Here is an 18,026-nt window from a genome sequence, read left to right on the forward strand (position 1 = left end):
GTTGCCACACAAGTTTCTTGCTGTAGTTGCCTCATTTTGTAGATGAGGAAACTAAGGCACTGAAAGATGATACGGGGAGATTACATATTCATCAGGGCTCTACAGGCCTTACATGGTTGGACTAGGATTCAGAAAAGGATGTCTAACTTAGAGTCCAGTCATGTTCGTCATCATAGTGATGACTATGTGCATATAATCTATATGGTGCAGGTGTCTATGGCACTAACTATATAGTGCAGGTGTCCATGGCATTAACTTTTATTTGGTCAAATTAAGAGGGAAGTGATCGTTAAAAATATTAAATTGTCCGCAGCTTCAGCATCTCACTTTTTTGGTCCAAAGTATATCAAAGCCCATTCTTCTGTTTTATGTAAATGGATTTATATAAATTCAAATAATTCTGACATATTAAAAAGATTGATTGGGTCAGTATGGGCTACTGGAGCCTTTAGATCTGTGTTGACCACTAGCCACATGGAGTTGTTTAGATTTAAATTCATTAAAATCAAGTGAAATTGAAAATCCACAACCTTATTCTCACTAGCTCCATTTCAAGTGCCTAAAGGCCTTGTGTGGCTAGTGCTTACCATACTGGATAATGATAAGAACTAAAACATTTTCATTATCACAGGAAGTTTTATTAGACAGCACTGCTCTATAACAGTATTGTCGAATAGAACTACAATATGAGCCACATGTGTAGTTTTAAATTTTCTAGGAGGCACATTAAAAAACAAAAATTCGGGGTGCCTAGGTGGCTCAGTCCATTAAGCATCTGCCTTCGGCTCGGGTCAGGGTCCCAGGGTCCTGGGATTGAGCCCCTGCATCAGGCTCCCTGCTTGGTGGGAAGCCTGCTTCTCCCTCTCCCTCTCCCGCTGCTTGCGTTCCTGCTCTTGCTGTGTCTCTCTGTCAAATAAAATCTTTTTTAAAATTTAAAAAAAAAAGGTGGTTACTTTTAATATATTTTTAGTCCAGTGTGTCTCAAGTATTATTATTTCAAAATGTCATTAACAAAAAGTAGTGATGTATTTTATTTTCCTTTGCATTATCATTGAAATATGGTATATATTTTACAGTTACAGCATATCTGAATAAGTAGCCACATTTCAAGTGTTCAGTAGCTACGTGGCCACCATATTGTACAACACAGTTCTGTAATTTTATTCCAGAATTTCTCAACTGGAACATATCAAAATGGAAGTGGAACAAAGGGCTATGTAGTTCAGGAACCACTGCTATAAGTGTTGGGACTGCAGGTGCTGTAGACATGACACTTCCAAGATGATAAGACTTAATCTGTATATATTGGAGAAGTATTATAAGTTTTAGATGCATTGTAAAACACCAGCCTGGGGGCACCTGAGATACCTCATCTCAGATGACTAAGATGGCTCAGTTGTTAAGCATCTGCCTTCGGCTCAGATCATGATCCCAGAGTCCTGGGATCAAGCCCCACCTTGAGGTCCCTGCTCAATGGGGAGCCTGTTTCTCCCTCTCCCACTCCCCCACTTGTGTTCCCTCTCTCACTGTGTGTGTGTGTGTGTGTGTGTGTGTGTGTGTGTGTCTGTCAAATAAATAATCTTTTAAAAAAGGTCAAAAAACACCAATCTGTGTTTAAGATAGTTTGTTACTACTAGTTTTTTTAAAAGACGTATTTGGACAGTATAAACCAACTCAGAGTGATAATGTTAGCTGCGTTATTTAATCCATTGTTCATAACTGTATAGATAGCTGACTGACTTAAGAGAACTAATAAAATATGATATTCTCACTGAGAGCCAAATAAAATTTAAAACGAATGCTAATTGAAAATAAATAACTCATAGGCATTGGTTGCTTTTGTGAGATACCACTTCACTTCTACTTCTGAGTCCTTTCCGGTGGCACTATTTGGTGACTTCTCAGTTAACCTAAATTATATAACTATGTGATGACCATTCTTGGAAGGTCATCTTAAAATTTCTCAAAGTGACTCAGAGAAATTATTTCTTGGTATTTGGGAAACATGCCTACACACACTATTTCACACCTGTGTTCTCTCTGTGTGAATTTTTTAAACTAAATTTCTTCATCTACCTTGAAGTAATGTTGTAACTACAAACCTATAATTTACTCTACTTTTAAGTTCTTCCTTCTGATAAACTTATCTATTCATATTGGGTCTAATTATAGCTCAGGGTGTCACCATGTATATTATTCATCTGAATGAGTGAGCTCGTCTGGCAACAAGGGGCTGTTGTTGCCAAAGCTTTATTGTCATCTGGCTTGAATATATTCTGTCTGTACCTCACTGTCAACTTCAGGAGAAGAGGAACATGGGGCAGGAATGTTACATTCTGGCCCCTTTCCCTGCTTCTCATTATATTTCAGCAATTGACAATAAACTTGGCTAACTGTGATTTTATTTTTTCTTTTTTACTTCATCCTTTTTAAATAAGAGAAATCAAAACGAGGGATAAAACCGAATTCTTCTTCATTCCCCATCTTTAGAGGTATCCCATCATTCTACGCCTCTTTCCTCCTGTTCCCTGCACAACCACTGTCATGAATTTAGGCCTGTCTTTCCAGTTCATTTCTTCAAAGACTTTGACATAGATATATATACATAAACAATATAAAATTTTATATTTCTAGTTTATAAGTAAGATCACACCATACATATGCTGCAACTTGCTTTCCTCGTATAGCTTCCTAGTAGACTTTTTGGGCATACTTGTTCTTAATAGGAAAACTTGGCCCATATGTAAGAACATATCTAACACATAAGTAAGTTATGAGATGTATAATAAAACTGGTAACTCCTGAATCCACCATACATACTGAAAAGTAGAGCATCACCAGAACTATTGAAGCTCCTGTATGCTACTCCTCCACTATCTTCTTCTTCCCAGGAAACTACTCATTGGAGCTTTGTTCTCATTAATTTTCTTGCATGGGGACATACGTTCCCATGGACATACATTCGTGTCCTCAATATTTTTTTTTTGCTTGTTTTTAAACTTGGTGAAAATAGTATTATACTGTATATAATTCTTTAGGCTTTCTTTTTTATTCAATATGACACTTTTTAAGATTTATCCATGCTTATCAATATGTTTTCACTGTTGTGTTGTATTCCTTTGGGTGAGTTTATTCCTTTTTCTGTCAGTGGACATTTGTGTTGTTTCCAATTTTGCTATTAAAAGTAGTGTTTCCATGAACATCCTTGTATATGTCTTCTAGTACACATGTGTAAACATTTCTCTGGGGTATTTACATAGGAATATGATTGAAATGTTATAATATAGGAGTGTATAGATTCAACTTAACTAGTTAAGTCCACATTCTTATCCAAAGTGATTGAACACTCTTAAGCAACGTATAACTTGTTTTTCCACATCCTCATCAGCACTTGGTCTTGTCACACATTTATCTTTGCCTGGACATTGTGTAAAATAATATTAAACTATAATTTTAAATTTCATTTCCCTGATTTAATGCAGTTGGATATTTTTCCTACCCCTCATTGGCCATTCATGTTTCTTCTTTCTCAAAATGCCCATTTATATCTTTTCTAAGGGATTGGTAATCTTTTTATTGATTCATAGAAATTTGTATGCTCTGGACACTAGAATTTGGTCAGTTTTATGTGCTCCAAATACCTTTTCTCAGTTTGTTGCTTGTCAGTCTCTTTAGGCAACCTCTAAAACTTCTGACTTTTGCATTGGCTGCTTAATCCATCCACAATAAAGCTTTGTCTATTGACATAGAAATCCAGTTTCACTATTTGCCATATATAAAAACTATTTTCTTGGCCCCATTATTTCTGACATAGATCAGATTCCTGTAAGTGTGTGGAAAAGTTTGAAGGATTTCTTGGAGTTTCCAAACACATTTTAGAATCAAGTTGTCAAGTTTCATTTTTTTAAATAACTGTTAGACTTTTTATTGGAATTGTATTGGATCAGTTTGGGGGGGAAATTGACATCTGTAGGATGCTGGATCTCCCTACTCATAAACTTGGTATCTCCCTCCATTTATTTAATTCTCTTTTCATTTCAGTAAGTTTTATAATTTCCTCCATTAAAATCTCTATGAAATTTATTCATAGGGTTTTTATATTTATATTTTATATTTATATATAAATATATTATATATTTATTTATATAAATATATATTATATATAATATATCTATATTTATATTTTTAATACTACTATAAAAGATATTTAAAATATATTTTCTAATTTTGTTCGTGTGTTGAAATGCAGTGGATATTTCATATTGATCTTAATCTAGCCACTTTGTAAACTCTTACTAAGTTTCTTAAATTGTGTATAGATTTTTCTGTGTGCATAGATACTGCAGTTTTATTTTTTCCATTCCAATCTATATGCCTTTTGCTTTTTCCTTCCTTGTTGTGTCTTTCTTCCCTTGATGACTATGATCTCTAGTGCAGTAAGGATTAGAAATAGATATAGTGGGCATCCTTATCTTGTTCCTCAGTTTTAAAGGGTATGCTTTTGATATTTTGTCACTGAATGTATTAGTTGCTGTGAGGTTTTTAGTGGATGCTGTTTATCAGGTTAAAGGAGTTGACATCTATTCTAGTTTTGCTAAAAGTTTTTTTTTTATCATGAATAGCTAATATTATTAAGCCTATTCAGTGCTTTTCCTGCAACCATTGAGATTACCCATTTTTTTCAATTTTAATCTCTTAGGTAAATTACATTAATAATTTTTTTAAGATTATTTATTTATTTATTTATTTGACAGACAAGAGATCACAAGCAGGCAGAGAGGCAGGCAGAGATAGAGGAGGAAGCAGGCTCTCAGCTCAGCAGAGAGCCCAATGCGGGGCTCAATCCCAGGACCCTGGGATCATGACCTGAGCCGAAGGCAGAGGCTTTAACCCACTGAGCCACCCAGGCACCCCACATTAATAATTTTCTATTATTAAATTATCCTTACATTCCCAGAATATATCCCAACTTAGTTAAGATGCATGTTTTTTTGATATACTGCTTAACAATGAAGTTTTATGGATATAAACTAATTTCAAAATAAGAAAGAATAGTAGCTAAATTTTTGTTGACAATAAAATCTTCCGCAAAGGGTTGCCCACTTTGCTATAGGGTGTGAGGGGAATTTATGGCTATTAGATGCAGATATTAGCTTGATGTAACAAAAAGAACACTGAAAATCTAAATTATATCTCATTTTGCCCTTCTCTTCACTAGGGAGATTATAATTCATTTGATGCATGTGGGCCTTATTTCCTCAGTGAGATTGTCTGAGACTCAGGGGCAGATGTTTACTACTAGTAGTCATGTGGCTTCACTTGCTTTCCTATTAATCCATCGTCATCAAACAAACATGTACTTACTAGGCCCTAAGAAAAAGCAGAAATCTGTTCCTCAGGGACTTTCTAGGGAGGGACAGAAAAGTAAACACTTTAACTTTAAAAAAACAGTTATAGGGACGCCTGGCCGGCTCAGTTGGTAGAGTGTGTGATTCTTGATCTTGGGGTTGTGAGTTCAGGCCCCACACTGGGCATAGATCTTACTCTAAAAACAATTTTTAATTAAAAACATGGTTATAAAATGAAATGATACATTTTGTTTTCTATAGACCACACTATTTGTGATACATGGGGATTGAGGGGGCAGAGATTCTTTGACTAGAAAGAGAGAAAAGAGGAAACTTGAGATGGGATGATACTTGAGCTGAGTTTTATGGATGATGAACATTTACTGATCTCCATAAGCCTCATTTGTATTCTCAGTTGTTAACAAAGGAATTAGACTACTTTTTATCCAACTTTTTTTGTTCTTCTCTAATGACCTTTCTGTCTTCAAAAATGTGTCCTTTCACCCTATGACTATATCATCTTTTCAGGATCTCACAAATAATTTCATGCTTTATTAAATATTTGTGCTTTTACCTCTGGTCTTTGGTCCTAGGAATCTTTTGTTCACTAGGTATAGGGTTGTGAATGGCAAAACAGGATCTTCCTGGTTCTGTTTTATTAAGTTATACCAGCATCTTTTCTTTATAGAGTGTTGATGATATTGACAAATGAATCATCATATAGAATTACCCTATTTGTTATGTTTTTGTGGAATTGCTCAATTTTATTGTTACCATAAATAGAATTTTTTAAGTTCCAGGGTTTACATAATCTCTAAGCACATTTGATTTGTATGTCTTATTTCAGTGCTGGACCCAAAGGAGACAACATTTATGAATGGAGGTCAACTATATTGGGACCCCCAGGATCTGTCTATGAAGGAGGGGTGTTCTTTCTTGACATTACCTTTTCACCAGACTATCCGTTTAAACCCCCTAAGGTCAGTATGAAGTATTCATCCATTTTTAGCAATATGTATTGTTGTATATGTATATACATATACATATTCTTAAATATACATATCTAGGAATGCATGTCTCTTCTGTTAACATAGACAACTTCCCAGGGCTAATTATATGTGAAAGGAAACAGAATGTAAAAAATTACAGGCTATTTCCCTACCCCATCCCCTTACCCATATTTCATTGCTTTTTCTCACCCTTTCTCAGAGTCTCCTTTATGTGGTTTATGTTGTAATATAACATAAAACAGCACATTATGGGTGGAACTAGGTGAGTGAGAATGGGTCTCTGCCAGCCCTAGAACCCAGAAAAACAGACATAGCCTGAAGCTGGAGCCAGAGCCAAGCCCTGGAGCCAGACTAACTGCGGAGGGAGCCCCACTAAGGCAAGTCTCAGGACATCAGCTATGGAGTTTTGATGCCTCTACAGTTCAGCTGCTCACGTGAAGTATACAGGCACTAGAATGGAACGTGTGACCTACAAAGACTTAAAAGTGATGCCAAGAACATTTTGTGAAAACCTATTTGTAATAGTTGATTAATATAAATGAACCATAGGGGAATTTACACTTATTTAAGACAAGACTATATACTTTAAGAATTCTTCACATTCCTTCCTACTGCCTATAAGTCATTTGATGAATTTAAATTTATTCTCCACTTTGGAAAGGAAAAGACCATAAGGATACTGACTCTCTGTATTGGCCATCAAGAAGAAAATCTCATTTGACCCGACTTTAACCTCGCAGTGCAGAGGAAAATAAAACTTGCTTGAGTTGTAGGTTGGAATGGACAGTTTTAAAAAGCAAAAATAGGACCATACTTTTACCATGAATTTCTGTAATTCCCCTTCCTCCCTTTCACCCTCCCTCTCTTTTCTCACCTCTCTCTTCCTTTCTTCCTTCTTTTCCACTGATGCTTGGATATTGTTTTGTTACCAAAGCAAAAGTAATAACTATAATTTTACCAAAGAGGAAACCAAGGTGCAGAGAAACTAAGCAACTTTCCCAACATTACATGGCAAGCAAATAGTAGTGTCAGTATTTGAACCCAGGAAGTCTGACTTCAAAGCCTGTGTTCCTTTCTACATTACATGATATATTTTAAACAAGTTGACAGAGCTGGTGGCACTGGTGACCACCCATACCTGCATTAGGTTGGTTTTCAGTGATGAAGCCATAGAACTTCTAATATTTATTTTCTCCTTTTACTGGATGGGAACCTTTTGTCTTTCATTCTACTTGGGCTCAGCACATAAGTCACCTGGAGTACTTATTGCCTTGCCAGTGTTGTGAGGACCTGTCTCTGACAGCCTCTTCAGTAAAGGAAGTACAGAGTGGGGACGGGGAGTGACAATTCAGATCAGGAAATTGTGCTGCTTGTGAGTTTGGTAGAGGCTGTTCTGTACATCTCGGAAGATGTGTGGGCTTCTCCAAGTTCTGCATGACAGAAACGTGTAGATTAAAGCTAGAAGGGGGAACCAATAGATTAGATAAAATAATTCGGTTTCCAAAAAGGTCCCAATGGACTGAAAGAATGGTCCAAAACAAGATGGAATTTAACAAAGCTAAATGTGTTCAGTGACAATCAGAAAGAAAGCATGATACATGATAGGAGAGACCTACTTTATTTTCAGATAAATAAAATTTGTGGGCTTTTGGCTCACTAGAATTCTGAGGAAACTTAAGGTTCTTGAAGCCTTAAGGAGATATTTTTAGGACTACAATCCTCAGAACTCTGAACCAATCGCACTGTATCTGGAGTGCTCCAGTCACTACTAAGTTCTTCATTTTAAGAACAAACAAGAATAAGCTGGGCAGAGAGTCATCTACATTCTTGAACTTCTTCACTGGGTAAAACACTACAGAGGATATCGGTTGTGTCAACTCATTTCTTTTCTGAAACACCCTACTAAGGCTTGAGTGTTCCCTTTCACAGATGAGGAAACTTCGATGAGGCTTAGAGAAATTTCCAAGAATAGACAACCAAGAATTTACTGATTTCTGACTACACAGACCATGTACTTCCACTGAATTAAAACAGTTAACGTGGAGATGTTCACCAGTAAAAATAGGGTGTAGGAGGAATGTGATATCTGTCCTCAGATGTTTTAGGAACTATGGTGTGGGTTAGGATTTAGACCTTATTTTGGATAGCTGGATGGGACAAAAATAGAAGCAGGAGGGTATCAGTTACAGGGAAATAGATGTTAATTCTTATGAGGAAAATCTGACCCACAGCTGCATAGTCTGCTTTTGAATAGCTCTACTTCTCAGACAGTGGGCTTCATTTTACTCAAAGTAAATATTTGCCTATATTTCTGTTAAAAAAAAAAAAGGCAGATTTAGTATCTGTTAAATAAGAATAGTACCAGAAAAAAATAAGTTATTCCACTAAATGAATTTGAATAAACAATCTCTTAAGATGAAGGAAAATCAAATTTTGGTAACTCAAATCACAATTTAAATGTACACTTATTAGAAACCTGTGGGAAGTTTTTGAACGCAAATTATCACTACCTAATTTATCAATTTTAGAAACCAGATTTTGTAGGCAGATACGCTATTCTAAGTGGGGGCGGAAGTTTGTGGGTGTCTTGAAAGCTGTTAACTAAAACAAAGGCATTTTTTATTAATACTTTTGAAGTGCCATGTCTGTGCTTTTCTAATCTCTATTATTCTAAATAGGCTGTATTTGGAGTTATCCTTTTTGGGGGGGAAGGGGGTCTCTTTTGCCCTCATCCTTTCCATCAACCATAGTAGCTACATATTTTGATTAATGAAACATTTCTCAGTGCTCTGAAGAATGAACCCAGATAGCAGTAAGTGTTAGAATTATTGGTGAGCCCAGAGGTTCACAAATAAATCTGATTGGCTGTCTAATGATTATCAGGTATCCATATCATAAAATTAGTCTATAGCATAATGGGATCCATGAAATGACTTTTTCTAAACTCTTACACTTGGAATCCTTAGTGGGGATTTTAAATGCTCTCATGCTCAGATTAAATAATTCAACCATTTAGCCACGTTTACCAGTTTAAAAATATCAACAAATAAACCTCTATGACTTAAAATGTGAAAAAACCCTCAGTTTGTTTCTCACGGTCTATAATCCTGACCCCAATATTAATTATTCATGCCATTTTTTATAACTCTTCTGGGATTTTGTTCTCTGTGTTAAAATATACTGTATGCATACACTGAGATAATATACATAAATATTGAGCCATAGTCCCCCTGGCTTTAGAATTACTTTTTACGTAATATTCTATTTTCACCCAACACTCTTTATTTTCTAATAAACATATAACTGCATTAGAATAATTGAGGCTCCACAGTATTCCATTGTATAAATATACCAAATTTAATTTCCTGTTCTTGGACATAAGATTTGCCAAGATTTTTGTTATAATCAGTGATGTGATGAACATCCTTTTAATTACATATTTTGTATACTTGCGTAATTATTTCCTGAGGCTAAATTTGTTGGCATGGAACTTCTGTGGGAAGATGGGTTTATACATATTTGTAGAGTTTTGTTAAAAGTTGATAAAGTGCCCTCCAGAAAAATTGTATCCATTGACATCATGGCCATCAACATAGTGATAGTACGGTACTTCCCTTCACTCTGCTCAGCTCTGAGGATTCATAGTCCTTGTTAATCTTTGCCAACCCAGTAGATGAAAAGTAGTATTTCATGGTTGCTTTAATTTTTATTGATTTGACTACCAATGAGATGTGGAAGGTTTCACATATACCATTTTCCCAATTATTTCTCTTTTTGTGAATAATATGAAACTTTTTTCTTGAAAGTTATACACCAAATGAAATTAAGAAGCATACTTGAAAAAATCAGAAGCAAAACAATAGAATATGTTTTATTTCTATATTGTTTAAGTTCTATGTTATTTTTTCTACTAAAAGCACTTTGAAAATATGGTGATACCCTATGTCTGATATTTTGTGTCTCAGAGATTCTAATGATGTGCATACAAACTTAAGTCACATTAGGTAACAGGTGGATCTTTATTTTTACAGTAGAAATGCATAGAAGTTGCCTATTCATAATTTAGCTTTTTCTGTCTCCCTGTAGATCTGGATATTTTATAAACAAATAAGTGAGAATTTTATTTAATATTTTATCCATTTATTTGAGCCAAAGAGGGGGAGAAAGAAGAGAGATCATGTGCAGGAGCTGGGAGAGGGGGTATAGAGAGAGGGAGAAGCAGGCTCCCTGCTGGGTGGAGAGCCCAATGTGGGGCTCAATCCCAGGACCCTGGGATCATGACCTGAGCCAAGGCAGACACTTAACTGAGCCACCCAGGTGCCCAATAAGTGGGCATTTTAAACAGATTTAAGCGTAGTTAGGTAGGAAATCAGATTTAAGCGTAGTTAGGTAGTTAGGTAGGAAATGCAATATGTTTATTATTTTAGTATTTCAGGCAACCCCTGCACAAGACAAACATACTCTCAGTGTTCATATCTATTACTGGAAAACATTATTGTCTTTGGAAATGGCAAGATGGAAACTGCCAGTAGGTATTTTTCAAAAAAGAATAATAACATTTGTGCCTAAAATGTTTTAAAAAGTACATACATATGTTGAAGTATTTGTGTGAGAAAAAGAAATCTCTAATATTAATATCCAAAAGGTTTTTTAATGTAGTTTGTTTTTTCGTTACAAATTTTATCAAATGTATTTAAAAATAAATCTTAAAAGATCACTTCAGAATATATTTTATGGTTTATGGTTTTATTTCTTTATAAAATCTAACCATGAATTACTTACTAATGAAATGTCATTAAATAGGAAACTGCTTTCAGACAATGAAATAAGTAATTTAGTTCCTTCAGATTTTCAAAGTCTTTATTATCCTCATTAGATTTTAACCTTAAATTGACAGGCTAAGGCTAATAATGAATAAAGTTGTTCATAAGTTACAATAAGAAGCAGTGATATTCAGCATTTAAAAGCCAGAGAGAGATCTTTAACTAAAGTTCAACAAGGAGTTCTACTTTTTATTTGAATTAGGTTTTTATTATTTACTTGTTTTTACTGTTGTTTATATTTCTGCTGTTGCTCAAAGACAAAAGTTGATGGCATGTCTCAGGATTTTCAGAAAGAGCAATGGTTTATGTTTGTAAGTGCAGCTTCTCACTTATTTGCTCTGGCCCCGGGGTTGAGAGGCCAGGCCTCATGTCTTGGAGTAACATGACTTACCTTAGTTCATACCTGAGTTCATACGTTCATATGAGGCCTGGCTGTGGATTAAGTGCTTTCATACAGATTGAGTTGCCTTTTTGGCATCTCCAGTTTAACACCCAACAGTCCCCTCAAACTTAATTGGTCCAAAACCAAACTATTGATTGTGCAACCCCATCCTACTCCTGCCAAACCAGCTCCTCCAGGTTTCCCCTCTCAATGAATGAGAATTCCATTTTTCTAGTGGCTAAGTTAAAAACTTGCACAGCCTAGCCAGACCCAGGTTCACTGGCTCAAGATAAATATTCAAAATAAATCTAGACTCTAACCATTTCTCATTACCCTTCCCAAGTAACAAACACTCTGGCCCCCTGAAGTGTACACCCCTATACCAAATAGTCCTTTTATAATGTAAGTCAGATATGTTCATTCTTTGCCTAAAGCTTTTCAGCAGTTCCCTGTTCACTGAATAAAAACACACAAAACCCTGTTCACAGTATACTTTTCACAAAATCACTGTCACTCTTGACTCAAGTACTCTAAGCATATTCCTTCCTCAGAGCCCTTCCATTTGCTCTTCCTTCTGCTTTCATTGTTTTCCTCTGCCTAAAATTCTCATAGCTCATTCCATTTTTCCCTTCCTTTCCTTTCAAATGTTACCTTTTCAGAGAAGCTCTGGTAGGACAACTCCCAACCATCTTCTGCTCCCTATGAAATTCCCCACCACAGCCACCATACTTGATTTTTCTCCGTAGCATTTCTCCTTCCTGACGTTATGTATTTCTTTGTCTAAGGGCTTATTATGTTTCCTTTTCTTCAGTTAGCGTGTAAACTCTGTGAGTACAGGGACTTTTTCTATCTTAATGTCACTCCTAAATTCCTGGCACCCATAACAGTGCCTGGCAATTCAGTAGGCATTCAATAAAAAGAGGTTGAATTAATTTAATCCCTACGACTTTGCCATAAGGACAGTATTCATTACTACCATCATCCCCATTTGTAGACTAGAAAACTGAGGCTCATGGAGGTCCATGGGTCACAAAGAAGCTAGTTAGCTAAACTGGAAACCAAACCCAGTTCTGAACTGGCCCTTTCATTTCCCAATTGTGGAGACGATTTAAATTGCTCATGTCCCTGGAAGAAGGAACACTTGTACTTAGATTTTACACTCTGGTATACGTTAATTATATCAGATCATTCTCTAAACCAGGTTTATTGGAAGGGAGATGAAATTGATGATACAAAGATGAAAGAATGTCAGGAGGAGATTTCAAGTGTCTATCTTTCTGTTTTTGTGAGAATCCTCTTTCCAAAGGCACCTGGCCCTTTTCTCCAGAGTATTCCTACTTCACAGTCACTGGGGTATTTATTCTGTGTTGAACAGTAAATAACTGGTTTCTGGATTTTGTTAGCCCTAAGTGAAAGAGAGGTTACTTCCCATTTCACAGATCATTCTCACAATTGTATCCTCAGTGTCATGACTGGGCTACAGTATTACTTGTATCTCATTAGTAAGTTTTCTTTTTCAGTCCATTCTCCTTCATAATAAACCATTAAAAAATGCCCTGCTATAATTTAATGTTGTGTGAAATTTCAAAATGAATGGGATGAATAAAAATAGATAACAGTGGCCATTTTCTTCCTAATTTTATTTTTTTTTATTATTATTTTCTTTTTTTTTTTTTTCCAATTTATTTATTTTCAGAAAAACAGTATTCATTATTTTTTCACCACACCCAGTGCTCCATGCAAGCTGTGCCCTCTATAATACCCACCACCTGGTACCCCAACCTCCCACCCCCCTGCCACTTCAAACCCCTCAGATTGTTTTTCAGAGTCCATAGTCTCTCATGGTTCACCTCCCCTTCCAATTTACCCAAAAGCACATACCCTCCCCAATGTCCATAACCCTACCCCCCTTCTCCCAACCCCCCTCCCCCCAGGAACCCACAGTTTGTTTCGTGAGATTAAGAGTCACTTATGGTTTGTCTCCCTCCCTATCCCATCTTGTTTCATGGATTCTTCTCCTACCCACTTAAGCCACCATGTTGCATCACCACTTCCTCATATCAGGGAGATCATATGATAGTTGTCTTTCTCCGCTTGACTTATTTCGCTAAGGATGATACGCTCTAATTCCATCCATGTTGTCGCAAATGGCAAGATTTCGTTTCTTTTGATGGCTGCATAGTATTCCATTGTGTATATATACCACATCTTCTTGATCCATTCATCTGTTGATGGACATCTAGGTTCTTTCCATAGTTTGGCTATTGTGGACATTGCTGCTATAAACATTCGGGTGCACGTGCCCCTTTGGATCACTACGTTTGTATCTTTAGGGTAAATTCCCAGTAGTGCAATTGCTGGGTCATAGGGCAGTTCTATTTTCAACATTTTGAGGAACCTCCATGCTGTTTTCCAGAGTGGTTGCACCAGCTTGCATTCCCACCAACAGTGTAGGAGGGTTCGCCTTTCTCCGCATCCTCGCCAGCATCTGTCATTTCCTGACTTGTTGATTTTAGCCATTCTGACTGGTGTGAGGTGATATCTCATTGTGGTTTTGATTTGTATTTCCCTGATGCCGAGTGATATGGAGCACTTTTTCATGTGTCTGTTGGCCATCTGGATGTCTTCTTTGCAGAAACGTCTGTTCATGTCCTCTGCCCATTTCTTGATTGGATTATTTGTTCTTTGGGTGTTGAGTTTGTTAAGTTCTTTATAGATTTTGGACACTAGTCCTTTATCTGATATGTCGTTTGCAAATATCTTCTCCCATTCTGTCAGTTGTCTTTTGGTTTTGTTAACTGTTTCCTTTGCTGTGCAAAAGCTTTTGATTTTGATGAAATCCCAAAAGTTCATTTTTGCCCTTGCTTCCCTTGCCTTTGGCGATGTTCCTAGGAAGATGTTGCTGCGGCTGAGGTCGAAGAGGTTGCTGCCTGTGTTCTCCTCAAGGATTTTGATGGATTCCTTTCTCACATTGAGGTCCTTAATCCATTTTGAATCTATTTTTGTGTGTGGTGTAAGGAAATGGTCCAATTTCATTTTTCTGCACGTGGCTGTCCAATTTTCCCAACACCATTTATTGAAGAGGCTGTCTTTTTTCCATTGGACATTCTTTCCTGCTTTGTCAAAGATTAGTTGACCATAGAGTTGAGGGTTTATTTCTGGGCTCTCTATTCTGTTCCATTGGTCTGTGTGTCTGTTTTTGTGCCAGTACCATGCTGTCTTGATGATGACAGCTTTGTAATAAAGCTTGAAGTCTGGAATTGTGATGCCACCAACTTTGGCTTTGTTTTTCAATATCCCTTTGGCTATTCGAGGTCTTTTCTGGTTCCATATAAATTTTTAAAATTATTTGTTCCATTTCTTTGAAAAAGATGGATGGTACTTTGATAGGAATTGCATTTAATGTGTAGATTGCTTTAGGTAGCATAGACATTTTCACAATATTTATTTTTCCAATCCAGGAGCATGGAACATTTTTCCATTTTTTTGTGTCTTCCTCAATTTCTTTCATGAGTACTTTATAGTTTACTGAGTATAGATTCTGTGCCTCTTTGGTTAGGTTTATTCCTAGGTATCTTATGGTTTGGGGTGCAATTGTAAATGGGATTGACTCCTTAATTTCTCTTTCTTCTGTCTTGTTGTTGGTGTAGAGAAGTGCAACTGATTTCTGTGCATTGATCTTATATCCTGACACTTTACTGAATTCCTGTATAAGTTCTAGCAGTTTTGGAGTGGAGTCTTTTGGGTTTTCCACATAGAGTATCATATCATCTGCGAAGAGTGATAATTTGACTTCTTCTTTGCCGATTTGGATGCCTTTAATTTCCTTTTGTTGTCTGATTGCTGAGGCTAGGACTTCTAGTACTATGTTGAATAGCAGTGGTGATAATGGACATCCCTGCCGTGTTCCTGACCTTAGTGGAAAAGCTTTCAGTTTTTCTCCATTGAGAATGATATTTGCAGTGGGTTTTTCATAGATGGCTTTGATGATATTGAGGTATGTGCCCTCTATCCCTACACTTTGAAGGGTTTTGATCAGGAAGGGATGCTGTATGTCGAATGCTTTTTCAGCATCTATTGAGAGTATCATATGGTTCTTGTTCTTTCTTTTATTGATGTGTTGTATCACATTGACTGATTTGCGGATGTTGAACCAACCTTGCAGCCCTGGAATAAATCCCACTTGGTCGTGGTGAATAATCCTTTTAATGTACTGTTGAATCCTATTGGCTAGTATTTTGGTGAGAATTTTTGCATCTGTGTTCATCAAGGATATTGGTCTATAGCTCTCTTTTTTGATGGGATCCTTGTCTGGTTTTGGGATCAAGGTGATGCTGGCCTCATAAAATGAGTTTGGGAGTTTTCCTTCCATTTCTATTTTTTGGAACAGTTTCAGGAGAATAGGAATTAGTTCCTCTTTAAATGTTTGGTAGAATTCCCCCGGGAAGCCATCTTGCCCTGGGCTTTTGTTTGTTTGGAGATTTTTAATGACTGTTTCAATCTCCTTACTGGTTATGGGTCTGTTCAGGCTTTCTATTTCTTCCTGGTTCAATTTTGGTAGTTTATATGTTTCTAGGAATGTATCCATTTCTTCCAGATTGTCAAATTTGTTGGCGTAGAGTTGCTCATAGTATGTTCTTATAATAGTTTGTATTTCTTTGGTGTTAGTTGTGATCTCTCCTCTTTCATTCATGATTTTATTTATTTGGGTCCTTTCTCTTTTCTTTTTGATAAGTCTGGCCAAGGGTTTATCAATTTTATTAATTCTTTCAAAGAACCAGCTCCTAGTTTGGTTGATTTGTTCTATTGTTTTTTTGGTTTCTATTTCATTGATTTCTGCTCTGATCTTTATGATTTCTCTTCTCCTGCTGGGCTTAGGGTTTCTTTCTTGTTCTTTCTCCAGCTCCTTTAGGTGTAGGGTTAGGTTGTGTACCTGAGACCTTTCTTGTTTCTTGAGAAAAGCTTGTACCGCTATATATTTTCCTCTCAGGACTGCCTTTGTTGTGTCCCACAGATTTTGAACCGTTGTATTTTCATTATCATTTGTTTCCATGATTTTTTTCAATTCTTCTTTAATTTCCCGGTTGACCCATTCATTCTTTAGAAGGATGCTGTTTAGTCTCCATGTATTTGTGTTCTTTCCAAACTTCCTCTTGTGGTTGAGTTCTAACTTCAGAGCATTGTGGTCTGAAAATATGCAGGGAATGATCCCAATCTTTTGATAGCGGTTGAGTCCTGATTTAGGACCGAGGATATGATCTATTCTGGAGAATGTTCCATGTGCACTAGAGAAGAATGTGTATTCTGTTGCTTTGGGATAAAATGTTCTGAATATATCTGTGATGTCCATCTCATCCAGTGTATCATTTAAGGCCTTTATTTCCCTGTTGATCTTTTGCTTGGATGATCTGTCCATTTCAGTGAGGGGAGTGTTAAAGTCCCCTACTACTATTGTATTATTGTTGATGTGTTTCTTTGATTTTGTTATTAATTGGTTTATATAGTTGGCTGCGCCCACATTGGGGGCATAGATATTTAAAATTGTTAGATCTTCTTGTTGGACAGACCCTTTGAGTATGATATAGTGTCCTTCCTCATCTCTTATTATAGTCTTTGGCTTAAAATCTAATTGATCTGATATAAGGATTGCCACTCCTGCTTTTTTCTGATGTCCATTAGCATGGTAAATTCTTTTCCACCCCCTCACTTTAAGTCTGGAGGTGTCTTCGAGTTTAAAATGAGTTTCTTGGAGGCAACATATAGATAGGTTTTGTTTTTTTATCCATTCTGATACCCTGTGTCTTTTGATTGGGGCATTTAGCCCATTAACATTCAGGGTAACTATTGAGAGATATGATTTTAGTGCCATTGTATTGCCTGTAAGGTGACTGTTACTGTATATTGTCTCTGTTCCTTTCTGATCTACCACTTGTAGGCTCTCTCTTTGCTTAGAGGACCCCTTTCAGTATTTCCTGTAGAGCTGGTTTGGTGTTTGCAAATTCTTTCAGTTTTTGTTTGTCCTGGAAGCTTTTAATCTCTCCTTCTATTTTCAATGATAGCCTAGCTGGATATAGTATTCTTGGCTGCATGTTTTTCTCGTTTAGTGCTCTGAAAATGTCATGCCAGCTCTTTCTGGCCTGCCAGGTCTCTGTGGATAAGTCAGCTGCCAATCTAATACTTTTACCATTGTATGTTACAGACTTCTTTTCCCGGGCTGCTTTCAGGATTTTCTCTTTGTCACTAAGACTTGTAAATTTTACTATTAGGTGACGGGGTGTGGGCCTATTCTTATTGATTTTGAGGGGCGTTCTCTGAACCTCCTGAATTTTGATACTCGTTCCCTTTGCCATATTGGGGAAATTCTCCCCAATAATTCTCTCCAGTATACCTTCTGCTCCCCTCTCCCTTTCTTCTTCTTCTGGAATCCCAATTATTCTAATGTTGTTTCGTCTTATGGTGTCAC

General features: G+C 36.6%; 1 protein-coding gene across 3 annotated transcripts in view; it reads left to right on the forward strand.

Moving 5' to 3' along the window:
* Positions 1 to 18,026, forward strand: part of UBE2E2 (ubiquitin conjugating enzyme E2 E2) — a 384,658-nt gene that overhangs the window by 285,214 nt on the left and 81,418 nt on the right. For all 3 annotated transcript variants that reach the window (XM_044252543.1, XM_044252545.1, XM_044252544.1), the window contains one exon: positions 6,196 to 6,328. In XM_044252543.1, the coding sequence (XP_044108478.1) occupies positions 6,196 to 6,328 (133 nt within the window). The remainder of the gene's footprint in view (positions 1 to 6,195; positions 6,329 to 18,026) is intronic.

This window comes from Neovison vison, chromosome 6 (genome assembly GCF_020171115.1).
Source record: "Neovison vison isolate M4711 chromosome 6, ASM_NN_V1, whole genome shotgun sequence".
Classification (NCBI taxonomy): Eukaryota; Metazoa; Chordata; class Mammalia; order Carnivora; family Mustelidae; genus Neogale; species Neogale vison.